The 15,974-nt window shown below is 34.5% G+C and overlaps 1 protein-coding gene across 2 annotated transcripts in view; it reads right to left on the reverse strand.

Moving 5' to 3' along the window:
* The window catches only part of SEMA3A (semaphorin 3A), a 215,872-nt gene that overhangs the window by 98,189 nt on the left and 101,709 nt on the right, over nucleotides 1-15,974 (reverse strand). For both annotated transcript variants that reach the window (XM_063448192.1, XM_063448191.1), the window contains exon 4: nucleotides 6,340-6,459. In XM_063448192.1, the coding sequence (XP_063304262.1) occupies nucleotides 6,340-6,459 (120 nt within the window). The remainder of the gene's footprint in view (nucleotides 1-6,339; nucleotides 6,460-15,974) is intronic.

Consider the following 15,974-nt stretch of genomic DNA (forward strand, 5'->3'; position numbering starts at 1 on the left):
GTTAAAATCTTCCCTTTCTCCAGCACCTGGCTCCCTCGGTGCTGGGTACTCTTCTCCTCCTTCCAATGTAATCGGCTGAATGTGCATGCGCGGCAAGAGACGCGCACGCATTCAGTCCATAGCAAAGCATTTCTCAATGCTTTCCTATGGACACTGGCTTCTTCTCACTGGATTAACCCATATGTAAACATAGCACTTAACTGCTATGTTTACAGCAGGCAGGGTTAATCCTAGATGGACCTGGCACCCAGACCACTTCATTGAGCTGAAGTGGTCTGAGTGCCAATAGTGGTCCTTAAATAGAGAACTACAATTTCAATTTGCCAGCAATATAGTGTAACAGAATGGATATTTAACATCACAACTGATTTTTTTGCAATTCAAAAAAGGTATCTGTTTCTGACTATTAAATGTGTAGCTCAGAAGCTCAGAAATATATTCCCTGCTTCAATTCAAAACCTGTTAAACATCTGCCGTCCAGCACTGAACAAGTGGCTGCCACTCAAAAGAAATGGGTCATTTCACAAACAAGATTACAGGCTTCAGTGGGAAAGTCTTATTTTCTAGATGATCACCTCTAATAAACAGCTCTCCTATCTTGGAACCGATACATGTCAAATAAAAATAGCAGCTTTAAAGAACTAAGTGCCTGATGTCGAAGTGACCAGTCACCGAATATGGCTACTGTACTGTAGAAAAAAAAAATAGTTTACTGTCGACTGACAAATGATCACCTTGAAACCAAAACCTTTAGATGTTCTCTGCAGAAACTCGCTTATTTCCGATTTGCCAATTAGTATCTAACCTGCATATAAAGTGCACTGAAGAGAATCACCCACATTGAGCAACAACCACATTGGCAGATAGAAAAAGGCATCAAAGTGTAAAGCATGCATTATCTTTTCAAAAGAGAAAGATTACATAAATTAAACGGGAAAAAAATGTCTTAAGAATGGATAGTTTTCTATTCTTTTTTTTCTCCTGCCACTTAGGATCAAATTTAACAATAAAGGTGTATAGAGAGAGAGAGAGATAAATACCGGCGCTCCTGGATTTGTACAGCACATCGATTTATTGTCACAAGTCAGTCAACATTTCAGTTCTTGGAACTTTCATCAGGACAGTAAAGTAAATTACCTTTGCCACTTATATAAGTGCACAGTGAGGTAAGCTTTATATTTCTAGGACAAGAAGGAAATTCTAGCCACCGACCAATTCATAGTATGCACATATGAGCATTCACACATCTGATGCTCACGCAGGCAGTAACACAAATATATTGCACCTGCTTGTTAATGCAAATTTCTAATTAGCCAATCATGTAGCTATAACTGAAAGCATGCAGATATGGTAAAGCGGATTATTTGTTCAAACCAAACCACAGAATGTGTAAGAAATGTGATCAAAGGGACTTTGACCTCAGAATGTTTGTTGGTACGAGACATGGTCAGGGCTGAATTTCCTATTAGACAGAGTAGGCAGGCACACATACATACACACACAGCTACCTTTAATGTTCACCCACACACTGTTAACCACACTGGCACTACAAATGCTGCTAGCCACATTGTTGTGCACACACACTGCTACCTACACATACACACATTGTTACTCATGCTGCTAAGTTTACTGTTGTAAACAAACACACATTGGCCACAATTTCTGCTTATATTAAATTGGCTCTGTCACTTGTTAATCTTTCATAAAGATACGATCTTAAGAAAATACTAATGCTGTCTACAACTGAAGAGTATCCCCAGGATAATGCTGGTGGCAGCAATGAGGGATGTCTACCTTTGACTGCATCCTACGGCCACCAGACCCTAACTGGAAAGTGACAGATCTGCTACAAATATGCTGTTCAGTAAAATTACTACTACATTTTTGTTACAATTAGAAGTGATAGACAATTCATTGTATATTTGGTGCTAGGAGATAATGTTCATAATATTAAGCCAGTTTTCAATATTTTAGAATTTTAGGTAACTTATATTTATGGTCAAATTTTGAAAAAGTGTCAGATTAAAAGACCCTATTCATGTATTAAGTAAACACGTGGTGTGCTGGTGAAACAGCTATCCCACAAACATTCTTTCACCTGTGTACTCAAATTGGATTATGTGTGCTAATGATCAAACACTCAGCAGGTGACTGACCTAGCCAGTTAAAATAAAAAAATCCACCCAAAAATAAACGCTTTCTTCTTTTCAGCAGTTCTCATCGCATAATGCCATTGCCATCTTTTTTTTAGATATTTTGTGGCAACTACAAAATAAAAGTAATAATAATGAAATATACTAAATATATATGTTTTTTTTTAATGTAGCAAAGGATCACCTTTCATTTCTTTATACGCTTGACTACTTCAGTCTACAACTGCAACAGTCGCTCATGTTACTATTTGTTCATAGAAAGAGTCTTATAACACAAAGGAATAGTTTACCCATATGATGGCGAAGCTCTATTATTTTCCTTTTGACAGGTCTATTCTTTCTCAGCATTTTTGTATTATTTATAGCTGTAACATCAGATGTATAATTAGGACACTATATATTTCAGTCCTGAGAAGGAAATACAAGCATGCAATTGTGCAGGTGTTAAAAGATATTTAGTTATGATATATATTTCAGAGAGATTTTGTTTAAACAAATTGCTTGGAATAATTTGTGTTACTTGCTTCTCAAGGTGCTTTAAGCATTCAAAGGTTGTTTGAATCAAATTTCAAAGGTATTTTGAGTCCTTTTAATGTGGTTTATGGAGTATATGCATAAATGATTTGGTCCTATTGAAAGCTTTGTGTGTTTGTGCCAGTGCAGTAAAATATAAACAATTCCTCGTAAACAAATAGTTAATACATGGACATGCCATTTGACTCCCAGGGGCCTGTAAGCCCCATAACCCAATATTTGTGCCTGGTTACTTTGTATTTGCTGGGACAACACATTACTTTCCAATACGTGCTGTGTGCAGATAAAAGGGATCAATGAAGAAACTCCATGTTAAGTGCACAGTTACCCACTTTTCCTAACCAAAATTAAACTAAATAGTAAATTATAAAATATTAAAATGTCACTAGCAACTTGTAAAAGATAACAAAAACTGTTAAAACAAATTAAAACAAAATAATTTTTTGTCATCGTAAAACTTGCAACCAAACCTTTTACATGATTTCGGCTAAACGTGATTTCTAAGATGTGGTAACCAATTTAAATCAAGTATTGCCTTTACTTGTAATCTAATGTCCTTGCTATGTGACTATGGTACCCTGGTGATGTAAAAGATATGAAGGAAGCTGCAATGAATAACTATCAGTTGTTGAATAAATGAATATTTAATATCTCTAGTAAAGTAAAAATGAATACATAACTTATAAACCAATAAAAAATATTTTTTTTTACCAATAGTCATCTTCAAAGAGAGTAGTACGTAATACCGGCTTGGCTTTTGAAAAAGGTATATCCATTCAGCACATACACAAAAAGGTGTTCACTTCCATTTAACAAGTGCTAGTGCTTAAGCATCTACACAGTGCTCTAGAAATATATTGAAGCATGATACAATAAAAATATCTCACATCTATCTTATTAACTCAAAGGAAAAATGTCACAGAGTGCTGCAGAGTGCTCACTTAGTCACTGCTTGACCTCTGTGTGTTTTAGTCCCAATGTGGCTATTCTGCACCCAACTTGCAGTGAAGGAGCATAAATGCCTGTCCCAAGATGGCCACCAAATGTTTTTCTATATTTATCAGCATAAGTGATTGCATATTGAGTTATGCACAGTCACCCCACATATCCTTTCCTCAGAAACTATAAGTAAACTTGTGCCTGTAGCTCAATCCAGTGAATGCCTTATACTTGGAGATATTGATGTGGTTAGTAAATATGCTCTACAATTAACAACAAAAATAAAAAATAAATATGCTTAGTTTGGCATCTTGGTACCAAATTGAGACACCCCAAAGGAAATGCAAAAGTTAGGACCCACAATATCCAAATAGGAAATACCACTTTCAGGGTTATTCATTAAAGTCTGACCTGCAAAGAAATGAAATCTAAATTGCAAAATAGAGGTGAAAATACAAAAACAGACTATAGCCAAGGTGAAAAATATTTCCAGCACAGCTATTTTTTCTATTCAGGTTTCAATTTGCCAGTATTTGGGTTTTACCGAATAAAGCCAAGAAAGGGCACACAATGTTCTAAAATTACTAGATGCATTTACTTATTAAAAATCAAGTACCAAAAAGAGTTAAACAAAAAGTGTTTAACTATTTGTATTATTTATATTTTTTTCAGTACTCACAGCAGTCTACATGCCATAATAAATGTATGAGCCTGTCTGAATCAGTAAACAGTTCACAGTCTAATTTTGGGATCTAAGGAGTAACAAGATAGAGTAACTTGTTCATTGCCATTTGGATTAGGTTCTCCTTTCAAAGACACTGTTATTGTCACCTTGTCACTCATTCTAGTGAAATGGATACAGAACATATGTTTTAAAAGGCAGCTATGGTCATCATCACTCTTCTCTCCATCCTTGTTTTAAATAGAGATTGAAACAGCCCTTTGATTTTTGTTGGTGTTTGAGAAATACACTTACTAGTGCTTTTTTTGGAATAAATGACAGGCATATTTTCAAAGCACACACAAACAAATTATAGGCTAGTTCAAATACCTGCATATAACAAGATGGAAAGTGGACACATTCACTCTCTAATTTCTGACAATTTAAAAACTTTTACTTCCTGCAAGTGAGCAGTGACATTAAAATATCTATGCTGACATAATTACAGACTAGGATATCTGTCACTTAGACACAAATAGATAGAAAAAAAATTCCAATGTATACTTAAATATGCTTGGGCAACAGAGAATAAATCACGAGATAAATGAAAAGAATGAATGATTAATTTCTACATAATGGCTTATAGTTTAAATATATATCATCTGTCATTTGCTGACTGATTTAATTATAGATGTAGTGCTTTTCTTAAATGTTGTAGAACACAAGGAATCAATGTAGAAAGATGCTTTCTGATACACAGAGTATTAAAGTAGATTTTACAGACTACACTATTAATATATTTTTTTCCTCTTTGCTGTGTTCATCACTTTCATTTCATGTCACCTGAAATTAATAATGCTAAACTCACATCATAGTATAACATTCAAGACGATTAATTATTTAAGCCAAACAGTATTTTAATATACGTTTTATATAAATTGAATTGAGTAAAGTTTTTAGGGAACAGGTACATGACAATGTTGGTTATATTAGTCACACATTGTCAATACTTTATTAGACTAAACAGCCAAATCATGTAAGATATAAATGCAACTATCATTAATGCTAATATTGTATGCCTATTTCTTTGTTTCTGAAATATATAATATAATGTCACTGCTCAAATTTAAGTATTTGCATAATTAATGCTAGAGAATTAGCTATCAATTAATTGAATCTACTTGTTAAAAATTCCTATAGCTCTTAGCGTTACATAGCATTCCTTGCGTTTAAATACCTGTAGAATGAACCTAATCCAGGTGTTTATGTTATTTTTTTATTACAATGAAAACCCACCAGGATATTTTTTCTGCGCATCTCTGGCATGCTTTAAAAAACAAAAGTAAATAAGAAAAGACAAAACTAAATACATTACTGTTTCTGCCAATAATTAGAACTATTGACCCTTCCTGCACACCCAGAAAGCTTAGTGACCTTCTTCCAACACTGACAGAAATATAAAAACTGTACTGTGAGCAAGGAATTTCCTGTTGGTTATTACTATGGATTAGGGGCCTGGGGGGACAGGTAAAACAGAAAAATCTACATTCCATGGACATATTCTGTAACAGAGAAAAATCTATCTACATCACATTTTATGTGTTCTTTTCTAAGAAAGAAGTGACGATAAAGTCAAGAAGAGAAAATACCCATTTGTCATAATCATTCATTGCCATATGTTCACAGGGGGAGGCTTCATATGGTTTCTTTTTCTCTCTAGATTTACTGCTAGGCATTGGTAAACATGTTCTAACCAAATGCTTCATTACTACCCAGCAAAATCTATTTCTTTAAGATTTACATGTATACACACTATGATAGATAGATTTTTCAAATTACATATAAACGGGATTTATAGCATAAACAGGAAATAGTTGATAATGTCCATAGACAGAAGAGGCTGTGTTTACGTATTATTGCTGCCTATACATCACGGCATATTTTGTTGAGAACTAGCTCAAAGGTGATGACAACAGTTACCTAATGGTCTACCACATGAAACAACATTTATTTGACATACTTTATATACAAAAACACAATTTATAATATTACCTCTGGGTACTGGCCAATATCAATATAGGTACAGACAGGATGAAATGCTCCAGTACCACAAGCGTACAAGTGAGTGTGATTGTAGGCTTTCAGAACTTTGATGAAATTGGCACATTCCTTCTGTAGAAAGAAAAAAATATAACACACAATTAATATTCATGGTCATAAAATAACCCATCTAGCTTTGACACATTTCATTGCATGCTCCATGTGATAAATGTGTTGTGCAAACATTAAAGAAACCGTCTAGACACCATCACCACTACATGTTGATGCTGCAGTTATTGTTCCATTAGGCAGCAGGCACCATCCTCATATTCATTTTCAAAACATTTTAGTGGTTTGATCAGAACCAGGGAGGTTCATTCGCCCAAACACTGCAATTGTTATGCATAGTTATGCATATCAATGTCAATATATTACATAAAATTGTAATGCTTTTTATAGAGTGTATCAGCTGACCCACTCATGAGTTACAATATAGATCACATTGATATGGCTAATGTGGAAGAGGTACTATCCTATTATTGTGAAAGGGACACTCCAGAACCATAAAGCACCTCAGCTTGCTGATATTATTTACAATGCATTTTACAAAAAGCACAGATTTCAATAGAATGTAACATTGTTACACCCTCCTGGCTGTCAGACAATTAGTTATATTACTTCCTGTTATTTAGCTAATGGGCCATTAGCTCAAGAATTGTCCAGAGAACCTGCCTTGCTAAGACTTCTTATTGAGCTGCATTGGGAATCTGTGATTGGACAGCCACAGAAAGTGTGGGCAGGGTTAGAAGAGAAGGGCACTGCGGTTTTTGCTAAACATTTTTTGCGTATACCCTCAATGAATAAAAATACATAATTAAATGAATGCACATTTTCAGTGATGAATAACTGCTAAACAGTGATTTTTCTTTTTAACTTTTTTTGTATTTGAAAAGCAAGGGCGGAGTTGCAGGTGGCATGGGAAACCCTAGTTTTAGTCAAACTGCTGAAAAATGGTTAGACCATGAACCAGGCACAATGCCCACAGCATTATAGAACAATAAACCCTACCTTGCATGTCATGGTTATGATGTCTATACTTTTGATGTGGCCAAGGTATGGTTATTAAACCAATACAATTAGAACCTGTAAAGTTGTCAAGCCAATTTCCATCTTTGATTTAGTTGATGCCAAATTGGTTTATTCTCTAAATAAGATGTGGACATTTGAAACCATGTTGAAACCCTTCAGTATAAATCAGGGCTGTCCAACCTGCGGCCCCCAGATGTTGCTGAACTACAACTCCCATGATTCCCTGACTATCCTTTTCATTGAAAAAATCATGGGAGTTGTAGTTCAGCAACATCTGGGGGGCTGCAGGTTGGACAGCCCTGGTCTAAATGATACAGCTGAAAAAAAAATCATATTTGGATATTACATTTAATTCTGCCAACTCAAATCAAAGATTTTCACAAACAGTTGGCTTTCTAGTAAAAAAAATTGCTGTGACCATATACGAGTGGATGTATATTTGCACTTTCCAAGTTGGACAAATCACATGGATTGTCGGTCAACTGAGCACTGCATTCATTATACTTGGTAATGACTTTACTGAATAATGAACCCATATCAATGTCCTCCTGTTTTTAAAACTGTAATACATAAAAATGACCAGGTCGGTGATGTAGCAACAGGAAGGCTAATATCATAAATGGTTATTTACTCTATAGCAATCACAGAAGTATAACTACATATTTTCCTACACTCCAAACACAATTTCTAGATCATCAGTTAAGATGCCAGGAGTGCCCTATTTATAAGCAGTCAAACCACTTTAGATCAGTTTGACTTCTTACCTGAGTTCTCAGGTACTAATTTTATGCCTCCAGCTCTCTGCCAGTGCAGAGCAATCAGCAAATGCTCTCAGCATGCTGTATTTTTGCTACTTGGACTGTTCTCTCAATAGAGTCACAGCAATCTCAAACAATAACTAATTATAAAATACATCTATAGTTAGATATTTTAGATTTTTTAACCTTATCCTGAATTCAGACAATAGTCCTGTTTGTAAAATTATATCTTTACTACATTGATTATTTTAATTAGCTTTTCTGTAATAAAGTTAGAGTTTGTTGAACATATTGAGCTTTTTCTAGTTTACTTTGCTGTTTTTTTGCTTTTTAACAATGTAAAGGATAATATGAAACACTGATTTCATGGAGAATGCACTGCACATATTTCTGTGCTCTATAGTGTCCATGATGATATGCACAGCTCATTCCAGATAACTGTCTAGGTATGGTTCTCGAGAATAAATGCCTCATCTTTACAATACTATAGAAAATAAATCACAGTACTGTATGTGGCTTATCTGTACCATATATGTAACAAGACAATATTTAAATTGTGCTGCATTCAAATTGTTTTATGAAATACCATTTCATTAAACCCCTATGGCATCAAAAGTTCTATCTTGCATTGTTGAGCATCAGCTGGAAATTCTTAAAGGTAGCACATTTGCTGTTTGATAAATTGACCTCAACAGCCACTATGCTCATATGGGAAATGTAGTTAAAAAAATTGCTGTGGTCAGTTTTCAAAAGTGATTATATGGCACTATATACACTCACACAATATGCCACAACAGCCCATGGCTTTTCTGTATTAAATACCATGTATACAGTAATACACATAGAAAAAGATCTATCTTTTGAAAACTGCCATCATTTCCATATATACTGCAAATTAATGAATGGTAGCATTCCCCTTCCCCCATTCATAAATGCATTGAAATCTATTTCCAAATATTATCTATTATAAAGACGCTGAAGAACAAAATGGTATTGGGATTTCCCTACTGAGTTCATGACTACATTTTATGTTTGACGCAAGGTTACTATTTTTTTAATACCGTGCTAGAGACGAGATATGACAGTCTGGCTCAGCAGCACTGCGAGAAACATGTCCAAATACATTAATATTTCAGATTCAGGTCTTTCCACAGTTTAAATAAACAATGAGAGTAAAGACTACAACTTGGCATGTTCTGTAAACAGCATTACAAACTCAATGCACGGGAATGTATATTTTAGTCAATTCATTATTTAAAGCAGAGTTTTTACATAATTTTTTATCAATACGTCAACATGGGTGTTTTAACTTTCGCCTTAGTCTAAATTGAATTTATTCACCAGCCCTATAAATAAACTTTAGAAAGAAATGGACAACCTATGGTGTGATTGATGAGATACAATGTTTTAAAATAGGATGGCCTGTACAAATTACAGTCACTATAAGCAATATGGATTTTACAGTAGAATAAATAGACCTATACAAAATAAACTACCTTAGCCAGACGATGTGCATTAAGACATTAAAATAATACACAAGCCTCAGAGCAAATCTAATGTTCTAAGGTAGAGTGAGAAATTACAAAGCGATAGGTTCTGCTTGGTCGCTAGACTATGCGGTCTACACTTTCAAGACATCCAAAGCAAAACATCTCCACTTACCGTTAAATAAACCAAATGCACATTAGTTAATCTGCTCATTTTTAAAGTGATTTTTTATTCAGAAATATATTATTTATGTTTATTATATATATTATATTATATTAATTATAATATTTCTAGTAACATATATTAGTATAGTAGTATATTATATAGTAGTATATTAGTGATAGATTATCACTAGAGCTGGTGCAAAGGTATTTGATTACACATTTTACTGCCCCCCATTCCATAGGGAAGGATGCATAAACTAGATTTACGCAGACACACCACATACAAACACACATATGATGGCTTTGGAGTTTCCTGGTACTAATCCATGCTACACACTGCTGTAAGTTGTAATGCTTGGCAGCTCTGGGTTTTCCTCATTCGCCATCTCATCGTTAACACTCACTCAGTAACGCAACGTGCATCAGTATACCATAGAACTGCACATCAATAAAACTAGTAAAGGGCAGCATGTATGAGTGTATTGCAGAGCATCACCACAACAAAACCTACAGAAATACACATAGTACATCTTTGAGATGTCATTCATGAATTTTTAGAACACTCTGATCCATCCCAGTGACCTCTGTTCTTCAGAAACAGGGAATTATGTACTAAATAGTGCATGCACCTAGTACTATATAGTTCAGTAGTGTATATTGGTTACATTCACTGCCACATTTATTACCTTAGTGCTATATTTTACACTTTACCACTGACTCTGCCTATGTATTGTGAACTTATAATACTATACTACTGAACTTATGCTACTACTTTGAGCGGTTTTACTTTTTTTTGCCAGTGCCTTTTAGTTGATTAGTCTGTAGGCACTATATATATTTATTTATTTCATTTTAAGGACTTTTAGATGGGTAGTTACAAAGACGCAGAGAGGAGCTGCACTCAATCCCAGTGAGCACTTTGTGCACTGGAACAGGACCAGCAAACCCACAACAATAAGGCAATAAAAATAAAATCTCCAGACACTCCGTGTGTTCAAGCCGCAGGCAGATTTAATGGCACACAAAAGAACAACAATGTTTCGACCTGCCAAGAGGTCTTCGTTAACCTTGATAAAGACCTCTTGGCAGGTCGAAACGTTGCTGTTCTTTTTTGGGCCATTAAATCTGCCTGCGGCTTGAACACACTGAGTGTCTGGAGATTTTATTTTTATTGCCTTTTAGATAGGTAGTAACCTTAGTGCTTAATTTTTTGTGCTGCATGATATTTATATTAAATGTATTCATTTCCTTTTATTTTTTTGTTATTGTTTTTTATCTGTGATTAAGATTTATTTTACTGGTTTTTTCTTTTTTTGATCATTTGTTTACCTAGATGCCAGCTCCTGGTATATCACAAGTTTTTAATCGAACAACTAGGTGTCTTTTATAAGAGTTTTATTGGTGACCCTTTTACCTTTTTTTAGAGCTGTATCTGAAAGATAATCTCCAATAACTCTCGTTTTCCCAGAGTAGGATCATGGCCCATTTTGGAGTGTTCTTTTAATACATAGTATTATATTAAAATAAAAGCATGAATAAGATGTATTGTGGATGACAGTGCCTCAGAGCTCCGCTGTTCTGCACCTCAGAATAATGTAATGTGTGGTGGCTATTTAATGTGTGTGTCTGATGGTTGTGTGTGATGTGTGTCTTTAACAGAGGGAAAAAAAAAGTTACCCCTTCTCCTGCTTACTGTTTATGCAGGGAGGGAGCTAAAATCCCCGGTGGTCCAACAGAAGTTGTCTTCACAGTCTTCGTTGGGGTCAATATAAATCTCTGGTGGTCCAGCTGGTGCAGACCATAATAATCGCTCCTTTTGAGCTGGGAAGCCCAGTGGCTGCGCTCTAACTAGCTGAGTGCCAGAAGGCACCTATTATTATGATCTCTACTTTTCAGAGGCGCAGACCATGTACTGCACCAGAGAACGATTTGTATTTAATATAGTGACAATACAGCAATGTATTAAATAAAGATTATATTGGATTTTGATGGGACAGGCGGCATCATCAGACACTGCACCCTTCTGCTAGACCACATTAAGATGGCCTTACAATAACACCAACCCTGGTTTTTATTGATTTAGAAATTACCAGTGTTTTTCAGTACTGAACATTTAAGAAAATGTACTCAACTAATGCATGTTCTTTAATGTAAACACACATGATTTGATTTAGAATTTTTGGATACACGCTACAAATTATTTATTAAAAAAATATTTTATTTTCATGTATTGATATATTTTCCTTTATGACATTTGTTCAATATTTAGAAAAAAAATGTTTTAAGGCTTTATCCAAAAATATTAAATCAAGGCCATGATTGTATATAACAAAAACTGTTTGGGACAAAATGTGTTTTTGTTATGTCCACATAACCGATTAAATAGTGCAAACCCATTAATACATACAATTTGTCTGCCGTGTTTTGGTAAGTGACTTTTCACATAACATTGCAATAAACAAACTCACTATAAATATTCAGGCATATAATAAACAAGAACAGCAATGATAAGCAAGCCAGTATATTCTGAGAACAATGAGTTGGCTATTTCAGGCAAAATTTTCACGGACAGTAAGAAAAATAAAGTCTATTCATCTGTCAAACATCTGCCACACACAGAGAAATTCAAACAAAATGTAGGAATGTTTAGATAGATCCCAGGCATTATTTCCACAAAAGACACTTTATATTTGCTTCCTCTTTGGCTATAGGGGAAAAAAAAACAGATAACTGAGCAAATCGTAATATTATTGAAAACAATGTGTAACCTATGCATTCGGTAATGCAATTTAAAGGGACATGCCAAGCACTATAAAAACTTTAGGTTATTATAAATCTATATGGTGCTATAAGTGAATAAATGATGCCTCATTATTTTCTTACAAACTGTTTTTGAGCAACTTTTTTTCTTTCTCTCTTTTATTTTATTTATATTGTGTGTGTATATCACAGTGGAAAAAAAAACAAAAAACCATCTCTAATGTGCCAAAAAGCGCCGCTCTGGAATTTCCATGTCTCCAACATTCCCCATTTTAATAAGACCGTCCTGATTTCAAGGCCCTGTCTCACCGTGCTGACTTTGTTCCTTGATGCCCCACGAGCGCATCATTAGACACACTTGTGCTATGCGTGGGCTACTAGGACCCTGCAGAGAGCACTAAACAGAGCTTCCAGCATGGTCCCCTCTTGCTGCATTGTCCTGCTTAAATGGCAGGCAGACTGGCATGCATTTACAATTGCTTTGTATTCTTCAGACAGGCTCACCCCCTTTCTGAGTTGGTCCTCCCAGTGACATTGGAACAATTGTTACCCACCCCTAACAGGGAACAGCTTCATGGATATATAAATATTGGAATCTGGCAAAATAGTCAGAAACATTAATGAGTTAGTAAGTAGTGGCTCCATGTGCACTAGGACAGGGTTTAGAAAGTCCATTCTCAACTTGCATTTGGCAAGTGAAGATTTCACCCTGATGAGTTGAAATTCATCTCTAGTGAGTTTGCTTGGTCCTTCCAGATAGCTTGCAATGGTAAGTAACAGTAACTTTAAGACCTGGCAAGCAGTATTGGGCTAGAAATGAAATTAGACTAGAAATTAGGACTAGAAATTTGAGCCCTGCGCCAAGCAATGAAATTATTTGTTAGAATGATAAACTTGATCTATCCATTGCACAGTTCTGTTTGTTGATATTGATAGTAATAATCTTTTTATTAAAAAAATGCAGAATACTTTAAATTGCTTTTATATTTAAATGGTGATCTTTGCATTCATTAAAGCAGATGCGGATTCAGTTTAAGGGTCAACAGAGGTGGCAGTTTTTATTTAAGAGTCAAATTATTTGCACCCCTGTAGCTTCTGTCTAATTATTGAAATACAGGACCCTTACACATTATAATACAATAGCAAAAACAGGCAATAACTAGAGTTATTACTGAATGGATGCTTACAGATTATTCACTAAAGGGTGAAATATAGTGAAATTAAAATCAAACTGAGAAAGCTCATTGTAGCTATAGAGCGGACCATTTGAAACTGGTTTTCCGATTATCACACATCGCCATTTTGTGCATAATGCAGAATCTGAATTTGAATTTGAACAGCTAACAGAGCATTGTATTCTTGTAATAATTTACAAAAAAAATAAATTAAAAACATGGTAGACTTTTAGTGAATATCTCATATGATTCTTGCAAATTAAACCAGGACGTAAGAAAACAAAACAAAAACACCACTACACAGATGATTACAACAAAAACTAGACTAATTAAAGAAAATATTAAATAGCAAACGTCTATATGTGGATTTCAGCTTCTGTGTAGAATATAAAAAAATAAAACCAGCTGAAATGTTACAATATCTAACTTTCTCAGACACTTGCAAGTATTGTAATGGAGTTGATCTGTTTCACCTTTATTTGATTGTCTTGTTCATTGATCTGCAGCATTTTACAGTCCTGCATGGCAGTGAATCTATATTACTTGTTCCAACATTTTTGATCACTAAAATATTTTGCATTAAAAATGCTCATTGAGTTTTCAGAATTATTATTTTTTTAAACTTTGTTAAAACAAACAAACAAACAAAGAAAACACAGCTTTCTTAATAAGGCAGCGAACCATACCATTTGAACTGCCATGAGTTATTCAGTAGAAAAAGCAAAGTGCTTTACAAAAAACTAGATTTTAAATTGTGAACAATATGAACTGCTTCAAATTCCCAATATCTGCCCACATCCAGATATGTGTATTAAAGAGGAACTGAAGCAAATCTGGCTTCATTTGAAATGTTATCATTAGAACACTGGCCAAGAAACATAAATAACATTGTTTATCCAAATGGCAACATTTTGCTTCGCATACAAATGGCTTGGAATGTCTCATTTGGTATTTTCCGTAATATATGGTTTAGCTTAGGGATAATGCAGCACTTTTCCATTGTCAGCTAAGAATCCATATAACAAATTAGCAGCAGATGTAGGAGTTCCAAAAAGTTTCTTTCGTTCTTTCTACTGGAGTACTGCAGGTTTCATTTTATATTGAATGTTGGTCTTGCCCTTTGTTTTACAGCCTTCGTAACTAGTACAGTATTATTGTTTCTTCATTCATTCCTTTACTAGGACAGTCAAAAAAATGTATGCTTTTAAATTCGGTTTGATTTCACAAAATATTTTTTTTAAATTACAGATTGAAAATTAGAACTTTAAACTTGGTGTCAGGCGCAAAAAAGAATAAAATAAAATAAGAATAAAAAAATAAATAAAGCATAAAAAAACAAAAACAAACATGAAGCACAAAATGGAAATAAAATCCATTAATGCATCAATAGGTTTGAAGTGAAAAACGTCCTCCTTCTCTAATGACAAGGGGATTGTAGGTGAAAAGTACTCATGAAAGGTCTCGATGCGTCGACCATGGTCCACGTTCCCCAATCCTTCAATCCGTGCAAGTGAAGGAATTACCTTCACTTGGCGAAGGTAATGGCGACCAGTTCTTGGGACTAGGTTTCACCTCTGGCTTCAAATCATGTCACTAGTTCTCTGAGCAAAAGATCTGTGTTTCCCCCTGTTAGTCTTTTGGCTAAGGTCAAGTGTAGCATCTATGACTAAGTGATACCTCTCCCACATTTCAGCATCATACTATAGAGACACTTTCTGTGCCCTAGTGTTTATTCGTTTAGATCAAAATGCATGTTTATGTTATAAAGTTATGTATTAAATAGCAGACATGGCTAATGAAATCTACAAAATGTAGACAGGAAATGTAAAAAAATTGCTATATTTTGCACTATGTTGTATATTCTGTATTCTGACAAAGAAACCTGATTTTTTAAAATTTGGTGTGCACCTGATTTTGCTTTATTTTTGAACAAACAACTGTATTCATATAAGAATAATACAATATGCAGTATTATAAATTTCAATTCAAACGTTAATAGTACTTTATATGTAATTGTTCCATAGTCTACCAAGTAGTGTCTTTTGATGTTCGCTCTAAGTTCTGACAGTAACGGGTAATTGCTTATATCATATGACTACAATATGTGAAGCTCAACTTCAAATTTTAGTTAGGTTAAATGTTTAGACATAGATTGGCAAGTCAATCATTTGACAAGGATGAACAAGCATAGTTTAACAGGATCTGTCATTAAC

Source organism: Pelobates fuscus, chromosome 3 (assembly GCF_036172605.1).
Source record: "Pelobates fuscus isolate aPelFus1 chromosome 3, aPelFus1.pri, whole genome shotgun sequence".
In the NCBI taxonomy this organism is placed as follows: domain Eukaryota; kingdom Metazoa; phylum Chordata; class Amphibia; order Anura; family Pelobatidae; genus Pelobates; species Pelobates fuscus.